Raw genomic sequence first — 19,754 nt, 5'->3', positions numbered from 1 at the left:
GCTTTAGTTTTTTATACATGTTGCCCTTTGGTAATATTATTAGAAAAAACCAAATAAATATCCAAAATAAACCAGATGAAACTCAAATATACATGTTGCCCTTTGGTAATATTATTAGAAAATACGGGATTAGTTTCCACTGTTATGCTGATGATATTCAACTATATATCTCAAAGAGACCAGATGAAACGTTTAAATTATCTAAGCTAACAGAGTGTGTTAAAAATGAAAAAGATTGGATGACCAATAATTTCTCCTATTAAATTCAGATAAGACAGAGATATTACTTATTGGACCAAAAAATATTACACAGAATCCCGTAGATTACAATTTGTGACTAGACGGATGTACTGTTACTTCCTCTACAGTCAAAAATCTGGGTGTTTTAAAAGCTAGTTCATGCATTCATGACCTCTAGACTGGACTACTGTAATGCACTTCTAGCTGGATGTCCTGCATCCTCAATAAACAAGCTACAGGTAGTCCAAAATGCAGCGGCTAGAGTCCTTACCAGGTCAAGAAAATATGATCATATTACCCCAATTTTACAGTCTCTGCACTGGCTACCTATTAAGTTCCGTATCAGTTACAAAATATTATTACTTACCTATAAGGCCCTTAATGGTTTAGCTCCTGCGTACCTAACTAGTCTTCTACCACACTACAAACCATCACGCTCCCTAAGGTCACAATACACTGGACTTTTGGTAGTACCTAGGATAGCAAAGTCCACTAAAGGAGGTAGAGCTTTTTTGCACTTGACTCCCAAACTCTGCAATAGCCTTCCTGATAACGTTTGGGGTTCAGACACACTCCCTCTGTTTAAATCTAGATTAAAAACACACCTCTTTGGCCAAGCATTCAAATAATGCATCTCATAATTTTGGACTGCAGTTATATCTGATCAAATGCACATTATTATTCTTTAGCTTGGGTTAAACTAATTTACTTGGCTGGAACAGCAGCTATGCTAATTATGTCTCTATTTGTTTCTCTGTTTTGCCACGGGACAAGGATTTACACAAGCTCCATTCTGGATCCAGAACACCTGAGAAGAGATGATGCCAACCCCTTAGAAGACCTCAGATGATACTAACCCAGAGACAACATACAGAACTACCACATTTTGCTATAAGTTTGATTGCATAATTGCTGTTAATAGTGTTAATCGTCTGTTTGTTTACGTCTTTTATTGATTTTTCTGAACATTTCTGCCGAATGCACATAAACTGACAGTCACCACTGATAAGCTACTACAAAATATTGTAGAAACTTAATTTTCTGTAAAGTTGCTTTGCAATGATTTGTATCGTAAAAAGCACTATACAATTAAACTTGAATTGAATTGAAAGATAAACTTGAACATTATTCTAAAGATGGTGACGTGCTTGTTTCTCTGGAGAATAAAGACAATACTGGATAGATCCCACATAGATCCCAAACACACTGCCCAATCTGTAACTATAGTACCTATTTGTGTACTATAGGGTCCAAGTCAGCCTATAGGACTGATTATGTTTGCTCATGTCTTACCCAGAATGCTTATGTCTTACCCAAATAGGGCCCCATATAAGTAATGGGAAGTTCAGATCATTTAACTGACTCTCTCCTTTGATCTCGTTCATCAAAATGAACAAATCTTTATTTAAGTTTTCAAGTTTATTCAAATGCTATTTTTAAAGCTCATTATTTTGTGTATTTGGTATAACAGAATATGTTGACATGTTTTAATGTTCAAAAAACCCATTATTTTTCAAATACTGTACATTACTGTAGGTCCTCTATGCCCCGCCTCTCTCAAACGTGTCGTGTTCTATTAATTCCCTCCTTCTGGCCAATCAGAGCAGGCCCGTTGTCTGCTCTGATTGGCCAACTGACCCAGTGCATTGTGATTAGCCGGACACAGCAAGCCCTCGTCGGAAATGTAACGCCCCTTTCCATAATCGTGAGCTTCATCTTTCAAAATAAATGTAAAGACAGTTAATAATGTCCTTAGTTTTACCATCAATTCAAGCCCAAAAGATGAACAGGGTTGCGTGACAGACACAGTGATGATGCTCTTATGTGTTTGCAGCAATAGACGGTTAAGACAGCTGACTCTGTGATGTGACCCTCTCTCTCTCTCTCTCGCACACACACAATGCGCACAACTCTGCATCTGAACAGTCAATACCAGATACTTTAATAACAAAACATACTTACAGTAGCTGATTCAGAAGCGGCAGATAGTCTTAGCAAAGTCAGAATTACCTCCTCTCCTAGGTCCATGAAACGGTCATCCATAAAATGCGTTGCTTTTCTGTTGTAAGTAATCTTTCGGAAGGCCAAATAAAGTGCTTTTGCTTTGCCTAAATACACACAGCATCTCCCTGAAATGGCTACTTCAACACTAACTGAGGTTACTGAAACCACGCCTTCTTTCTTTGCGTGAACATTTGGGCAGCATTACGCAAATATTTCCATATAGTGACATAGATATGGGGGTGTGTTAGAACGAGCAGTTTTAGGGGGCATGGCAGAGTCTTAACTTTGATAAAGAATATCTCTTTGGATTTGAGACTTTATTCTTTGCAACTTTACAGATCTTCTTCATGCACAAAGAGCTTGTAACAGTACAAAGAGAAAGAAAAAATTGAAATCACATCACATTACCCCTTTATATATTATGCTTTTACCAGCCAAATTCCCCCTACACTATCTTGATAATATTCCAAATTAGGAAATCATTATAATGCAGTCAAAGATAATTTATAGGGAACATAAATAATTACTTTAACTTCAGAGTCTTTCAGTCATTTGTCATGTGACAGACGCAATGAACAGATCATTCATGAATGATCCATCTGTACCCCATATGTATTTCCCCATTCACAACCCTTACACAGATTACCCATGTGGGTACTAACTTGAATCCCTGTAGCAAACCTATAAGGGAATGATTGTGTTTGCCCATGTCTGACCCATATTTTGGCCAAGACGGCCCCACACGCCTTTCCTATTCTGAACCCATTCAAATATTATCTATGTGGGTACTACCTTGGACCCATGTAGGCAGCCTATTTGCGACTGATTGTGTTTGTCCATGTTTTACCCATATGATTTTGCAAAGTGGGCCGCATATGTGTTTCCCCATTCAGAACCCATATAGAGGTTGCCTTTGTGGTTAATACCTTGGGACAGTATAGGCAGCCTATATGGGATTAATTTTATTTGCCCATATCTAACCCATATGTTAAACCCATATGGGCCCCATTTGTGTTGCCCATTTAGAGCCCATGCACTCATTTCCCATTTGTGACCCAACTACGACCCACATAGGGAGCCCATCTGTTTTTGCCCATTTGGGACCTACATAGCTGACCCAAGCGAGCCCCAGATGAGATGCCCATTTTGGGACCATGCCCACTTGGTACCCATATAGACCCAACATAAACCATGTGGGGCCCACATACACATGTTGGCTGGGCTCACACGTAGAGAGCGCTCTTAAAAGCTAAGATCCATCATTTTTGTGAAACCCGGCCCTGCTTAATTCATATGGCTTAGTTTTACGATCGCTTCATGAACTTTTTGAAGCATCAAAGTGGTAGTTGCAAATGCTGTCAAGAGAGGGACAGACAGCTCTCAGATTTCATTAAAAATATCTCTTACAGGTTGGAACAACATCAGGTTGAGTGTGTGTGTGTGTGTGTGTGTGTGTGTGTGTGTGTGTGTGAGAGAGAGAGAGAGAGAGAGAGAGAGAGAGAGAGAACTACCCCAAGTGAAGTGTGCTCAGCTGGAGCAGTGTAAAGATATTGTGGACTGCAGAACATAAATTTTAAATTTCAAAGTTTACTGTGTAAAAACGCTATTGAATGCTATTCATTTTTATTTGCTGATTAAATGTTTTTAATGTAATCGAATTTGATATTTTAACATTTTTCAAATCACTGTTCAAAACACAATTTACAATAGAAGTATATAGCACTTAAAGTTTTCTGAGTGAGTACACTAGGTGTTTATTTATTTATTTATTATTATTTTTATTATTATTATTATTATTATTATTATTATTATTATTATTGTACTTGAAGCCTGTAAACAGCTTTATGTAAAGGTGATTAAAAATTCATCTGAAAAGGATGTGTGTGGTAACACTTTAGAATTAGGGAACACATTCACTATTGACTAAGAGTTTTCCCTCTCTAAAATTAATAGTTAATAAGGTATTTGTTAAGTTAAGGTATGTTGTAGGATTAAGGGATCTAAAATATGGTCATGCAGAATAATGCATTAATATGTGCTTTATAAGTACAAATAAACAGTCTATAAGCTTGTAATATTCATGCTAATAAGCAACTAGTTATTAGTGAGAATTGGTCCCTAAACTAAAGTGTTAAAATAGTATTAATGATACTCTATATTTTGCATTGTTGGGCTGTTGTAACATTGTAAAGTGAATAAATGTTTTGAGATGCTTGTTTACTGTTTCATTACACTATTGTAGAAATATTTAAATACAGATTGAATACATTTTGAAAATTAAAAAAAAAAAATCTATATATATGATATATAGCTTATAAGAAGAAACTGATAAATATAACTTTAAAAACAACAAGGTTTATGTTTGATAAATTTAAAACAATAGTTTGTAAATTGAAAAAACTGAGTTGCCATTAATTATGTAAGAGTGCAAGTTTAAAACATGTAAAGTCTAATAGAACAAACTAAAATAAAATGACTTCAAAATACTCAAAAAGTTGATGCAAAGAGTTGCCTCCATTTTATTGAGTAAAATGGGCACAATATGTTTTTTACAGTGTAGTCCAAGTTGGATCCAAAAACAGCTGATATCCATTTTAATCCAAAAAGTACACATTACTCAACAAATTATTTTTCAACAGTGCCATAAGAACACTTAATCTTGGGGTTTGTTCGATTAAACACTTCAAATGTGCATTTCTTGTAATCATACTTCACAATGCAGCCTAGAGATAGGTTAGTCACTCGGGGCACCCTATAACAAAAAAACACATCACTTCAGAGGAAATGTCTTGAAATATAAAACCCACAACATGCTGTTCAAAATCACAGAAATTAAGTTCAACTCATCCTTCAGCTTGTAAACATGAATGTTTATGAAAAATGTGTTAAAAATACAGCACACAAACAGGCCAGCATGGGGTTTAAAAAAGATATGTGAAGCTGTTTTCAAAGTTAATGAAGCTAACAATGAACAACCTTTGTGAAAAAGATGTATTGTTAAGCATACATTTAAAAAGAGTACTTATTATAGAAATAATATACTTTAAAATAATATACTTAAGTGTGAACCTAATGTAATGTTCTCGGATGAATTAAACATTATTTTTAATTAAATGACAATGTATTATAGTTTAACTTTAAATTTAATGCAATCAGCTGAACTTAAGTGTGCTTTTTCCACCCACTTAAATAGGACTTAAGTACATTTCATATGTAATTTAATTGCTTGTTTTGTCTTTGAAATATGCTTATAGTGTGCTACATGTACTGGCAAACATTTATTGTAAAATAAAACATACTTTAATTTCATTTCTATTGAAACTTAATATACTTGTAATTACAAATTTGTAATGGTGTAGTTGCAATTTAGTACTTTTAAAATATATCAACTTGTTACAAATGTAATATTGAATGACACTACAGTAAAAATTATAATAAAGTACATGCTTTAGTATGTTACTTGAGTGTGTTAAGAAACAATCATGAAAGTGTTCTTAAGCGCACTTTTATTTTAGTAATATTGTATTTTCTGCAATATTGTATTATCTGAATTAATGCCAATTGTTTTTGTTTATTTTGTTTAAAAAAAAAACTGAAGGACAAGATTAAATTAATAAAACAATTAAAGAACAATGTATTTGGTTTTCTAAAGTTACAACAGTAGTTAGGATGTTAAGTGTCTTACATGTGACAGCACCGCATTTTCCCGGGGAAGCAGGTACATCTCAGACATCTGGGGTTTGTCCAAGTAATTCCCATTGGATGCCTGGAGTTATCATAGCCATCGACACAAAATTTCGCCCCTATTTAAATTCAATGAAATTAAGAGTTGTTAAGAAGAAATGCAGTGTTTAATAGTGTACATACACCACCTTTTAAATATGCAGTATGATGAGTGGATGTGTGTCTCATTGTTATAAATGAATATTTCCTGTTCTTGGGTAGCTAGGTTATGTAGAGATAGGAGTGGGGTGGTCGATAGTATCAAATGCAGCAGATTATTCTAAAAGAATAAGAACCACAGAATCTCTGGAATCAGCAGATTGATATCGTTTAACCCTTGTGCGGTCTTCGGTCATTCCTGCCTGGAGAATTTTACATTTAGAATTTTTAAAAATCGTAGCTTCACCAGAATGGTACGAAACTTGGTAAGTTTTATGCCACTTGGTATGTGAACAAAAAATAAAAAATATAGAACATTTTTATGTGTACAATCTACAAATCCCCCACAATGCAGGAAAAAATGAATGAAGGGGTGAAACTCTAAAACATCTTGAGTGCAAAATCAACACACCACCTCACACACTCGCGGACACAAACTTGTACACACACATACACACCTATGAAGTGGTGTGACTGTTACACTGCAACTATGTAAAATAAAATCAATAATTTGACTACAGTGCAGTACAAAAGTGGACAGCAAGGAACGGGTTACACTCTAAAACATCAATAGTGTAAAACAGATACATCCACTCACTCACACACACTCACTTACACATACATACAGAATTATGCATACTCAAATGAACTGGTATGGCAATAACCATATAGCCAAAATGAGTCAGAAGACTGAAATAAGAGGTTAAAATCAGATCAGACCCAAAAGGATTAAGCTCTGATAAAGCAGATTGAAAAATCTCATAGATACAACTACTTGACAGAAAATGTTGAAGTTGATCCAGCACAATTTTCTCCAATACCTTTGAAATTAAAGGTAAAACAGAAATAGGCTGATTATTTTTTATTTTATTTTTTTTAAAACAGAAGGATACAGTGAAGCGTTTATTATTTTTGATGTTTAAACCAAACATTTGCTTTGATACAAAGCAACTAAGTGATGATTTAATCATAATGCTTGGATGAAATGTGCACTATAAATTAAAAAAAGAGTGAATTTTGACTTTGTGTTGAATTTTAAAGAAATAATTAAAAATATGGTTTTATGTGTTTGTGTTTTTATTTACCTGGCTTTAGAGGTGTCACGGAGCAGACAGAATCGCTTAAAGAAACACAGGCACAAAATACCAAAACCAGAGCCAAAGATTTCTGTAAAGATATAACTAGGAACTTACTACAGAAGAAAAAAAAAAAAAAAAAAAAACAGTACACAACAGTAAATGTTTACATATAAATTCTATATTGATCAGTAGCATTATGAAACTTACCATTGTTGCAAGTTTAGCACTGATGCTGTTCTGATGAAATGCAGTCATTGGCACTTTAGGTCTTTATAAAGAAAACAGAAGAGGGGCGGAACATCCTTCTGGCCAAACATTTCAATACACATCTGCACTGATCATCAACTTTTTTTTTTTTTTTCAGTGAAATCAATGTAAAATATTTTTGTTCAATAATATTTTTCTTTTGTATTTTGTATTTTGAGAGAATTTCATGGTTCTATTTAATATTTATGCAATAATTCTGATAATTTTTTTCACACTGAAAATAATACTATTTAATTAAAAATATATATATATTGCTTTTCAATTATGGTAGCATTTCATGTTAAAAATAGATGCAATGCCTTTAAAATCAAATTTTTGAAGGCAGATCAGTGTCATCTGGTGGGAGTAAAAAAAGAAAAACATCTGAAATTCCATGGTCTAGCCACTAGATAGAGCTCTATATAAAAAGCTTATAAATTCTCTAGTTGTTTTTAGACATAAATACTTTTAGTTATGGATTTGGATTTATATTCATTTTTTTTTTTTTTAAATGTTGGTTTGAAATGTCAGTTCTTGCATTCATTTTACTACAGTCAAACCTGAACACAAAAAAAGACATTTTATTACGCATAACATCAAAGTTCAACAAAAATGTTACGAATATGAAACGGAATGCTTTATCAGAGGTTAATCAATCTGATTTCAACCTCTTATTTGAGTCTTCTGGCTCAATTTTGCTATATTGTTACAGCCACACCAGTTAATTTGTGTGTGTATAATAGTGTTGTGTGTGTGTGTGTGTGTGTGTGTGTGTGTGTGTGTGTGTGTGTGTGTGTGTGTGTGTGTGTGTAAGTGAGTGTGTGTTTGAGTGTGTGTGTTTGTTTTGTACTCTTGAAGTTTTAGGGTGTCACCCCTCCCTTGTTTACTCCATTGTGGCTAAATTATTGATTTGATTTCATGTATTTGCAAAAACATGCTTTGTGTTACAATCACACTAGTTCATATTTTTTTTTATATTATTATTATATTTTATTGTGTGTCTGTTTTGCACTCTTGATATTTTAGTGTCATCCCTTCATTGCTGTGCACTTTTTTTCTGCATCGTGAATAATTTGTAGATTGTACACACAAAAAATGATCTGTATTTTCGGATGTTTGCATATTTCCCATTCATTTCCAATGGCGGTCATTTTTGACTGCGAACAACACAAGTGTGACAATTTTTTATGACCATTTAGCTTTTTCGAATCAAGGTCAGACTTTTTTTTTTTTTGGGTCACATAGTGACTGCCGTAAAATTCAGTGAGTTTCATACCATTCCGATAAAGTAGCGATTTTTAAAGGGGTCATATGGTGCGATTTAAATTTTTCCTTTCTCTTTGTAGTGTTACAAGCTCTTGGTGCATAAAGAAGATCTGAAAAGTTGAAAAGACTAAAGTCTCAAATCCAAAGAGATAATCTTTATCAAAGTTAAGACTCTGCCACAGCCCCCTAAAACGGCTCATTCAAACACGCCCCCACATCTCTACGTCACTATGTGGAAATATTTGCATAATGCCGCACAAATGTTTACACAAAGAAAAAAAGTGTGTATTCAGTAACCACAGTTAGTGTTGAGGCAGTCATGTCAGGGAGATGCTGTGTGTTTCTAGGCGAAAGCAAAAGCACTTTATTTGGCCTTCCGAAAGTAGATGCATTTAGGAATCTTTAAGATTACTTACAACAGAACAGCAACTCATTTAATGGATGATCGTTTCATGAACCTAGGAGAGGAGGTAATTCAGACTTTGCTACGACAATCTGGCGCTTCTGAATCAGCTACTGTAAGTATGTTTTGTTATTAGTTTAAGTATTTGCTATTGACTGTTCAAATGCGGAGTTTTGCGCGTCGTGTATATATATATATATATATATATATATATGGTCTAAAATGACAGAACAATACCAGAGGGTTAATGAGTCATGGGTGTGTTTTGGGAGTAATGTGCAATAAACCAATCAGAGTCTCATCTCCCATTCCCTTTAAAGGGTTAGAATATAAATTGTGCTTCAGTAATTTTGCGTTAATTGCGTTAAATTATTTTAACGCATTACGGATTGTAAAATTAATTGCATGCATTAACGCGTTAACGATGACAACCCTAACATATACCCACATAGCAAATGTTTTCTGGCCGGCCACACAATCACTTTTTCCTCGGCCCAAATACCGCAAAGAATGACGGCCCTGAAGTGGCCCAGAACTGGATTAAAGACAAGAGACCCACATGGCCATAACCAGCCCGATTCTCAGCCAGTTAATCACCCTTAGCTGGCCCTGAACTAGGCCAAAACAGGTTTTATTATTAGTACCAATTCTCAGCCTTAAGTAAACCAGAATCCCCAAATCTGAGCCACACCTGAGCCTTATATAGCCCAGACCCAATACAGAATCTTAATATTTCATATTGTTGCATTGTGTATTACTATAATTGCCATTATTCATTTTGTGAAATGCTTTGGTAATGTACACACAAACTATGCCAACAAAGTACATTAAACTGAGTGGAAAATCACTTAAAACCCACAAATCATGTAACTGTGCAATAAAAACCATACTGCATTGAATTTTTTATTATTATTTTTTTATAAAGAACAAATCAACAAATAAAGAGTGAGTGTATAAAGTATACAGTCCATAAGAGAAACGTAACATACAGACACATGTAATCTAATCATAAGAATTTACTGCAGATGTGTCAAATAGAAGTTACCACAGTAGTCCAAATGTTCCTGATCCTAATCTCGCTATAACCTGCTTTTACTGTGTCTAACTCCCTCCTCAACTGTTTCACTTCTGTTTTTAAATTCTTTATTATTTTTTTCTCAATTTCTCTTTTTAATTATAATATTCCTCCTTTGTTATGTTTTAGCCTTGTATCTTTTCTTCTTGTTGCTAATTCTGTTTCACTAACCTCACTTTCTGTACTTAGTGTTGACGAGTATGAGTCTTCACTTTCTTGCTCTTCATCTGCACTGCTCATTTCCATTTCAGACTGACTTTGATGAGCTATCTCCTCTCCCTCTGACACAAACTGCCGTTCCGAAGGGTTCTGCTGCTCCCTTTTGTTTCATTGTAATTTTTTTTTTATTTGTCTCTATTCCTGTTATTCACTAACAAGTTTATTTTCATTGATTCGGTCTCTGAATTATTTATTATTCCTGTTAACATCCCTTTAATCACTGTTGTTTCTGAATGCCTAAACTGTCCTGTCCCCATTAAGGTTAAATGCATTATCTTAACCCTCTACTAATTGCTATCTGAATCAAGGATGACATTATTGTTTCAGCTTCTATCTCTAAAGTGTTTGATGGTACACAATTTTGCTCTACAATCTGTCATTACAGCATGTGCTAAAGCTCAATAAGGCGATCCAGAGGTTAATATCACTGAACCTGGACTCTGCATACCCTGTTGTTCTCGTGTACTTTCTATTTCTGCTAGCACCTGATCTCCTAGTACATTAAAAATTGTACCTCCTGGTACCTCTTGTTTGCATTAACTGATTAAGAACTATAACTCTTTTAGTTTCTTCTATTAAACCATCATAAGCCATTATTTCAATTTTCCCTATTTTTAATCTCTGTTTATTTAGTTCATATACTAAATCTTGTTCTGACCTTAATAAATCTTCTCTATTATTATCTTCATCTTCCTGTTTTTCTGAAAGATTGTCCTCAGCTTCTTTAAAACTAAATTTCTTTTCTTCATCTATTTGATCTTCATCCATTTTTGCCTGTTTTCTTGGTATTATAATTAATAATTTTATCAAGCATTTTTATACTAAAATTCTACTATACAGGGGCTTCTCAATAAATTAGAATGTTGTGGAAAAGTTCATTTATTTCAGTAATTCAACTCAAATTGTGAAACTCTTGTGTATTAAATAAATTCAATGCACACAGACTGAAGTAGTTTAAGTCTTTGGTTCTTTTAACTGTTGATTCTGATCTCAGCAAATTAGAATACTTCATAAGACCAATAAAAAAAAATAAATAAAAAAAAACATTTTTAGTGAACTGTTGGCCTTCTGGAAAGTATGTTCATGTACTGTACATGTACTCAATACTTGGTAGGGGCTCCTTTTGCTTTAATTACTGCCTCAATTCGACACGGCACTGCTGAGGTGGTATGGAAGCCCAGGTTTCTTTGAAACTCTACACTCTTGTGTCTAGAACGTATTGTCCAGGTTGAGCAATTGGTAATTGATCCTGGCCAGTAATCAATGATCAATATGCCCCCGACACATTGGGCACCATGTTTTACGGTGCTAAATCTTCTACTGCTTCTACCTTATTTTATTTATTTTCAGGTTAGGTAAAACAATTCAAATCTGTCCTGTCTCATAAGTATACAAAATAGATCACAGAAGACTTCTCCGTCCGCCTTCTGCACAACAGTGCGTAAACACACTTGGCAATAAAGCCCTTTCTGATTCTGAATCAGCGTTTAACATCTGGATTGTGAATTCCAGTCCGGGTTTCTCGCAGCTCCAACCAGCCGACGCAGAACACACTCCAGTCCGGGTTTTCCGTTGCTCCGCTGTGGCGCGGTAGTAAAACAAAAGACGGTCGGGCCATAGCTGAGCCTTTATAAGAGTGGATATCATTCCGTCGGAGTTTAGTGGTTTCTCGTCGCATGAACCCGATTTTCTTCAGTACTATCTACATTAATCAGAGAACCGTTCTTTGGGCCGAAATGATATGAAAGAAGTCTAATACTGGACAGTAAGTATTGTGAAATGAGTTAGCCTCCGAGCTAACAGCCTGCCAGATCATATTATAGCACTGCAATAACCACACCAAAACATTTCCGGTTTCTACGTATTGCTTCACAGTTCAAGCAATACAGGGGTTTATTTCAGGTAATTTATTGAGATTTAAAAGCTCAGCTGGCGTGTGTGTGTGTGTGTGTGTGTGTGTGTGTGTGTGTGTGTGTGTGTGTGTGTGTGTGTGTGTGTGTGTGTGTGTGTTGTTCTTGGGGTTGTAAAAGCATGGACCCCCTACGAATTTACCATAACTTTGCTGTTTCCACTGTTGTTGCTACATTAAATCTGTGGTAAGTTAGCATTAGCCACCACTCTTATTAAAAAATAAATAAATAAATGCCAGTAACATCATAACTGATCATTTATTTATCACTCATTTGTAAGTCCCTTTGGATAAAAGCGTCTGTAAAATGACTAAATATAAAAAAGATCTCAATAGTTTAGCGCTTTACTCAAGTATAAATAACTATTAGGACCTGTGGTATTTATTTTAGCAGAAACTGTTCGCCTTGTGAAAAGGAAGTGCTCTTGTTGTGTACTTCAAATCTTAAAAGAAGTACAAAATCTTTTAAAAAGTACACTTATTTTGATGTGTGGACTAAATACTAAAGCGCATGTAAAAGTACCTGATTATAAATGTAGCACGTAATTTGATATTACATTGCAGCTTCATCGTTACAAATATTTAAACAGAAATATGTGTGAGTTTCAGTAGAAATGCTTCATTTAGTGAGGTGCTTGATACTGATTGTTTAATTGTAGGGTTGATGTTTACGGTGCGAGCGTCCCATTTCTGCAGGAACCGCAGAGCCTCCGTGTGGGGCTAGTGGACCATGTTCCGTCCAGGAGGAGAGAGAGACTTCCAGACGTCGGCCCGGAGGATGGGGACGTCCCTGCTCTTCCAGCTGTCGGTTCATGAGCGGGAGTTGGACCTCGTGTTTCTTGACCACAGCTATGCCAAACCCTGGAGCGCGCACCCGGATGCCAGCAGCGCGCGGCCCACCCGCATGCTGTTCGTCACCCCTCGACGGCAGCCGGAGCCTTCTGTGTGAGTGAAGGATTCTAGATTATCAGTGGAGGGGAGATATTTTACCTTGTTTACACTTGGAATTGACATCTGTTTTGGGTGATCTGATCACAAGCGATCAGGTGCAAGTTAGCATCTCAAACCATTTCTCCTGGAGCTCAAATGAATTATGTGAAGCCCCAATGAATTCTCAAATTCTGCTTGTTTGTTTTAATTTTTTTTAGTTTTTTTTTTTTTTTTTTTTTTTGCAAATTAATTTTTAGTAATCAAGCATGTCTAATTGAAATCATGAAACGTGTATAATTTAACAGTAATTTATATATATAAAATAAATAATAACACGTTAGATTTTTTTGGCCCTTATATTTTGCTGTTGTATTTTTTTATGATTCTGTATAATTTTTGTATTATTTTCCCCAAAATGTTTTCCATTTAAATATTTCCATTTCAGTGGTTTAATTATTTTTAACTCATAACATTTCAATTATTTTGTGCATTTTTTTAACAATAAAATACTTCAATCAGGTGTGCTTTAATTTTCTGGAACATGACTGTATATATATTTATTAGCAAAAATAGTGGTAATCAAATGAAACCATAAAACATTAACAATTTGTGAATCAATTATTTATATATTTATTTTAAGCATAATGTAATGAAATTAAATTTTTTGATAAATGAGGTTGTGCGGAAATCATATGTCCCAAGATATTTTAAAGCTGGTCTGTTTATAAGTAAATGCATATGAAGTTATAATTGTGAATTGAAAAAATTTTATCCACTACAGGGATTCGGACATTTCCATTGATGTAGAGACGGTCACACCCATGCCAATGCCTCTCTATGACAATCAGAAAGCCCGAAGTGTGATGAACGAGTGTGATCGTCACGTTCTGTTTGCTCGAACCATCGCTGATGGACCACTTCCTCCCGATGATTGGGAAGAACACATCAACAAGTAAGAAAAGCTGCTGTAGGATAACTACAAGAATAGAAGAAAAATATAGTTTTCTCAAACATCTGAGCTGCTCTGTTGATGATCGTCTGTTCTTCAATTTGTTGTAGGACTGGCTGGTCATTGGCTCAGAACAAGCTCTTCAATAAAGTATTGAAAGCACTGCAGGCAGAAAGACTGAGCAGATTGGCCAATGAGGGGGTGAGTTTTCAAAACTGGGTTTAACTCGTAAGCTCTGTTTTGTTCAGTTAAATGCAAGAGCTGCTGATTATTAAAGGTGCTTGGAACTATTTTTTCACCGGCTGTAACTATGTGGTCTTATGAGCTTTTCCACTGCATGGTGTGGCACGGTACGGTTCACTTTTGGGGGGTTTTCTACTGGGTACAGTACCTGGTACTTTTTTTAGTACCACCTCGGTTGAGGTTCCAAGTGAACCGTACCGTTACCAAAACGTGACGTGTAAACTCTGCTGATCACAGATTGGCTGGAGAGAGTCGTCACTGAACTTGCAACACAAACACAACAAAACCGCTAGATTTAAATCAGCACAGCCAGCGACGGATTGAATGTAACGGTTTTGAACGAGTGCAGCCTTTTTTAACAACAAAAAGTGTCTGTTTCGTTATTTGTTGAGGAAGTGCAGACATTCCTCTCGTTGATAGCAGAGGAGCGGATCCAGCGAGAGATTGGTGGTACGACGCGGAATGAAAAGGTTTTTCAGGAGTCGCTGCAGCAGAGGCGGTGCAACTATAATGACATGTGAATAATCCCGCCCACTCCAAAGCGATACTAAACTGCGGTGGAAACGCAAGCCAAGCCGAGTCGTACCACACAGTGGAAAAGGGCCATTAGACTGTATACTAGATGTCTTCTGAGGGTCCTAAGATCTGTACCTTATCACTTCTTACCCAAACCTGACATGCGTCATTTTGTTTTTGTTTTTTTTAACAAAAGGAAAACTCAACCCAAGTTAATAAAATATGAAGTCCCACATCAGATTTTCTTACCTTTTTTGTAGGTGAAATACATTCTGTGATCCTGCTTCTTGGCACTTTAGGTTTGGTAATTTACAGTTTACAGACAACAGAGAAGAAGGGAAGAAATAATTATGATATCGTAGAATTTTTTGTTTGTTTCAAAAAAAAAAATATATATATATATATTTACACACACACAATTTGGTCTTCTCTAGACCTTATTTACACATATACATATGGTAAAAAAAAAACACTAGACCTTTATTTGGTAAAAAAAAAACACACATTTATTTAAAATGACCTGATCAGAATATATTCTATACACAATCACTATTTATCACAATGGGAAGAAAATACTTTCCACGTTTTTTAGACCTTGAGAATGAATGTAAACACAACTTGTTTGTTCACTATTGAACTCCAAAGACTAGCGACCTTTTAATTTATGGCCCCTATGAAATTTTTTTAGTGTCTTTCATTAAATTTTTTCCGATTTCTGTTTTATGATATATTACAATTTTATCTTTAAAAGTGGTGTCTTAATTAAATGTATTAATACAACTTTAACAATTTAATCAATCTTTTAAATTGTAATCAAATTAAAAAATGACAATTAATTTGGATGAAAAATATCTTGGCTGTATAAATTTCCTTAAAATATTATTAATATTACTCTAAGAAGTACATTTTAGTATACAGTAGTAATATATTTCTATCATAATTTCTTCAAGTTAAACTGAACATTTATTTATATTTTTTCACAAAAATATCTCACATTTACACTCACATTCACAGTGTGTTTTATATTATATTTTCTCAAAAAAAAAATTCTCACAACAGCACAGAACACTGCAAGCATCGCACATTTGCGTTTGTGTAGTAGATGAAACTATGCCACTCATTTACACAGAGATGCACAGATCATGCAGATTTCATGGCATGCACCGACTGGCTGCTTTCGTGTTTGTTTCTGCTGTGTGTGATTTAATCCTTATCGAGTAAAAATGTCCAGAGCTTATAATCATTATCAGCTTAAATTTTATTGTGATCTCGATATGATTGTTTACCTGAGGCTACTAATATCAGTATCAGTTGGATGTCAACAAACAAAAGATATGAGATGCATTGTTCCTTTTTAAAAGTTTATAATCCTGTTTAGCCATGCATGATTATTTTCTAAAATTATATTATTTGCTTTTACCATTATTTATCCCTGCTGTCAGAGCAGACCGGACACAAAACCAAATGAGAAACCTCATGAAGTTTATTCTTATGCAAAAGTGCTCTCTCTCTTACCCTGTGTGTCTCTGCTCTTCACAGGCCTGTAATGAACCTGTCTTACGCAGGATAGCTGTGGATAAATGTGCTCGTAAGGTCCGCCACGCTCTGGCCAGCATCAACTGGGACATAAAGCTGACTCAGTGGCTTCATAGCACACTTGTGGAGTCTTTGAGTCTTGCTATGCTGGCCGCTTACCTTGATGTACTGCAGACACTCAAAAGCAAGGTGGGATGCCTTATTATCATATTACCACGGTTTGTGTAGAGTCCATAGGAAGAGGTTACACTGTTTTTTTTTAATCATCTTTTATGACATCTCCACGTTTACCCTTTTAGGTACCATCCCTGATCGACAGGATGTTGCTGTCATCCTCTGTAAAAACAGGAGCGGCAGGAGCTGAGGCTCTTTCTTTGCTCCTTAAGCGGCCATGGGACCCTGCTGTGGGTGTACTATCACACAACAAACCAGTATGTAATGCACTTTATTTTGTTCTTTTAATATAATTATAAAAATGGGTCATGTGTCTTTTTGCTGTGAAATATTTACTGTTTCTTTAAAAGTATGTTATGCATTTAAGTATTTTATATTGTTGGTGATATCTCAAGATGAACACTTATATTTACTTATTAAAATATTTAAAAATATTTAATTATCAGTATCAAATATAACTCATCTCTCGACCAGTGTTGGGCAGTAATGCATTAATTGGTAACATGTTAATGAAATTTGATTTCTTTTTTTAGTAACAAGAGAAATTTAACGTGTTAGAATTTCCAAAATAAAAATTAGAGAATAGGTCCAACCCAAGGTCTCTATACGTTACAGCTGCATTACATAACTGCCGACAGAATGCACTTACCATCTAGAATCTAGATTGTAAAAAGGGTGTAGCACACTCAACATCATCTACCTGAGACCTGTTTTGACTGGATAGCGTCTGCGAGGCGGATATTACCAACCAAAACAAACTCGGCATGGACAGAGAAAAGTATGCGTTCTGTAGTTGGAAATGAGTCATTATTTTGAGTTTATTTCTGTCAAAGGCAGGAACATTGTTGTGAGTTGTCAATTATGTAAGGGGAAGAAAACCTTTTAAACCGCAAAGAACTCCACATTCAGTTTAAAACACCTGAAAGGGCAGCATAGCACGGTTAAACTTCTCAAGAAAGGACCGAGCAGTGCATCAAGTTATACTGTGGAGTCCAGTGCCAGTGGATTAGAGACCTGCACTGCCGTGAGACCCGATGCAACAGAGTGCAGCGCGCGACGAGATCTGGGTGAGTGTGGGTGGGTAGAGACTTGTCTGTGTGCAGGACGCAGGAGAATAAAATGAATCATGGGACTCCTGAAAAATAGAAATATCCAAACAAAAAATATCTAAAAACAAATAAATTGTTATTCATCTATTGAAACAAAAACAACTAATATAATAGGCATAGGCAGAGTTTCTATTTATAACACGTGTTTGCAGCGTTGAGCAGTGTTGATTTCTGGAACGCAGTGGCCAATCAGAGGTGTTAGAATCCAATCACCGCTCAGACGCCGGCGCTCCTGTGTAGTGCTGAAATTTGCATGCTCATGAATCCTTTCATTAACACACAAATTGTAGACATTGTGAACGATTCATTATGTGTATATTCATTGTGGTATAACAGAGATGTGTGAGATCGCGATGAACTGAGATGTCAGCTTTTTGGAGATTATAAAGGGAGAGCTCTTTGCTCGCATTCTGCCATGTCAGACCATGCACGCAGCAGCCTGTGCTTGCTTTTAGTTAAAAATAACAGTTGTTTTTGAATGTTGATGCTTTAAAACACATTTTATTAGGAGTGTTTATGCTGGGATGTTGTGGCTAGGCGACATGAAACATACTATTTCATGTAAATTTCATTGCTGTACAGAAAAAAGTAATGTAACTAATTACTTTTGAAATAAATTCATCAGAACTTGATTATTTTTAAAAGGAGAGTAATCTGTAATGTAATTAAATTTCCAGAGTAACTTGCACAATACTGCTCTCAACCATCATTGTATTGCATTGCATTATTTGTTTGACCCAATAATACAAATTGCAGAGCTTTGAATTTGATTACAAAACTAAACATTTAAATATTGTCTTAAGACATTTTGTTAGGAGATGTAGAGTGGCAACTGAAATTTATATGCATTTGATGTAAGTGGTCTGCTATACTGTTATAAATATCCCACTGATTTACATTACAAGGTATCTGAATTTAATCTCACTTTTTGGCTATATGAATACCAGCATCTGCACCATATTTGTTTTGAAGATTCATTTTTAATGTTTTATTTGAAGGTTCAAATAAACTTCAATTAAAAAAAAATATATTTTTTTTTTTTCTGACTATTATTTAATATGTCAGGCTTTACAGGGTTATTGAGGACGGGAGATATTTGTTTGTGGTAGTATTTCGCATTTCGCTCATTTCGATAAGTGTTTCCTGCATGAGGTACTTTGTGTTGTTCGTTGCCATGACGTTCATATTTGCATGAAACTACTACGATGGTACCTCAACATTTCACAGACACACCGTAAAATTAATGTTGAATTGCTTTGCTTGTTAAGCTGCAAACCCATGAAGCAAGAAAAACTTAAAAGCATATTCATATATCTTAAAACTTCTGGTTACTTAAGCCTAAGCTCTTTTAAATCCATGCAAAAGTTAATATCAGATCATTTTAGAATACAGTATAGGATGTACTAAATATTCTTCAGTTTTATGCAAAACAGAAATACAACAATTATGGTGCTTTTCCACTGTGTGGTACGACTCAGCTTGGCTTGCGTTTCCACTGCAGTTCAATACCGCTTTAAAGTGGGCGGGATTATTCACATATCGTTAGAGTTGCACCGCCTCTGCTGCTGAGACTCCTGAAAAACTTTTTCATTCCGCGTCTTGTTGTGTTTGACTCATGAAAACTGTAACAATGTATCTTACAAGGTGACACAATGTAACCTTGCTCTCACTTGTCTCCACATTAAGTCCTTGAATTTGAGGGTATTGGACCTGGACTTCCTTAAATTTGAACTCTGTGTAATATAAAAGTCTTTAACAGGAAATGTCTGCTATACTCCTGATGGATGTCTAGATTGATGTCTGAATCTGATTTGCGTGCTCATGTTTATTTTTTCAGAGTAAACTTCCTGGATCCCCCCTGATCCTGATAGCTCCATCAGGACCAACAAATCCCACCTTCTCTACCTCTAGACGAATGAGATTCTGGCAGTCTCAGCTCTCCTGTCTAGGGAAGGTATGCAAAATCACAGGCAA

General features: G+C 35.3%; 2 protein-coding genes across 5 annotated transcripts in view; one reads left to right on the top strand and one right to left on the bottom strand.

Moving 5' to 3' along the window:
- Positions 1-4,739: 4,739 nt before the first annotated feature.
- Positions 4,740-7,557, bottom strand: LOC109094608 (beta-microseminoprotein-like). Its single transcript, XM_042762798.1, has 4 exons — positions 7,413-7,557; positions 7,212-7,293; positions 5,930-6,047; positions 4,740-4,996 (listed from the first exon to the last, which is right to left on the bottom strand). The coding sequence occupies exons 1-4, from the start codon at positions 7,458-7,460 to the stop codon at positions 4,870-4,872; spliced, it is 375 nt and encodes a 124-aa protein (XP_042618732.1). The 5' UTR covers positions 7,461-7,557; the 3' UTR covers positions 4,740-4,869.
- A 4,417-nt stretch (positions 7,558-11,974) lies between these two features.
- The window catches only part of LOC109094468 (KAT8 regulatory NSL complex subunit 3), a 30,360-nt gene continuing 22,580 nt past the window's right edge, over positions 11,975-19,754 (top strand). For 2 of the 4 annotated variants that reach the window (XM_042762797.1, XM_042762794.1), the window contains exons 1-7: positions 11,976-12,179; positions 13,020-13,268; positions 14,035-14,205; positions 14,313-14,403; positions 16,501-16,686; positions 16,797-16,928; positions 19,618-19,734. In XM_042762797.1, coding sequence (XP_042618731.1) covers positions 13,054-13,268; positions 14,035-14,205; positions 14,313-14,403; positions 16,501-16,686; positions 16,797-16,928; positions 19,618-19,734 — 912 coding nt within the window. In that variant the 5' untranslated portion in view covers positions 11,976-12,179; positions 13,020-13,053. Of the gene's footprint in view, positions 12,317-12,982; positions 13,269-14,034; positions 14,206-14,312; positions 14,404-16,500; positions 16,687-16,796; positions 16,929-19,617; positions 19,735-19,754 lie in introns of all 4 variants that reach the window. The other 2 variants (XM_042762795.1, XM_042762796.1) reach the window with 2 other exon arrangements.

This window comes from Cyprinus carpio, chromosome A8 (genome assembly GCF_018340385.1).
Source record: "Cyprinus carpio isolate SPL01 chromosome A8, ASM1834038v1, whole genome shotgun sequence".
Taxonomy (NCBI): domain Eukaryota; kingdom Metazoa; phylum Chordata; class Actinopteri; order Cypriniformes; family Cyprinidae; genus Cyprinus; species Cyprinus carpio.
Note: the sequence above shows the minus strand (reverse complement) of the source record. Positions and strands in the feature narration are given on the sequence as shown.

What these genes read in the sequence shown, in the direction of transcription:
- LOC109094608 (XM_042762798.1), bottom strand. Translation starts at nt 7,460, where the DNA reads ATGACTGCATTTCATCAGAACAGCATCAGTGCTAAACTTGCAACAATG. An exon ending in GTGCTAAACTTGCAACAATG is followed by an intron (nt 7,294 to 7,412) that starts GTAAGTTTCATA and finishes ATATCTTTACAG; the next exon opens with AAATCTTTGGCTCTGGTTTT. An exon ending in AAAATGCGGTGCTGTCACAT is followed by an intron (nt 4,997 to 5,929) that starts GTAAGACACTTA and finishes TTTTTGTTATAG; the next exon opens with GGTGCCCCGAGTGACTAACC.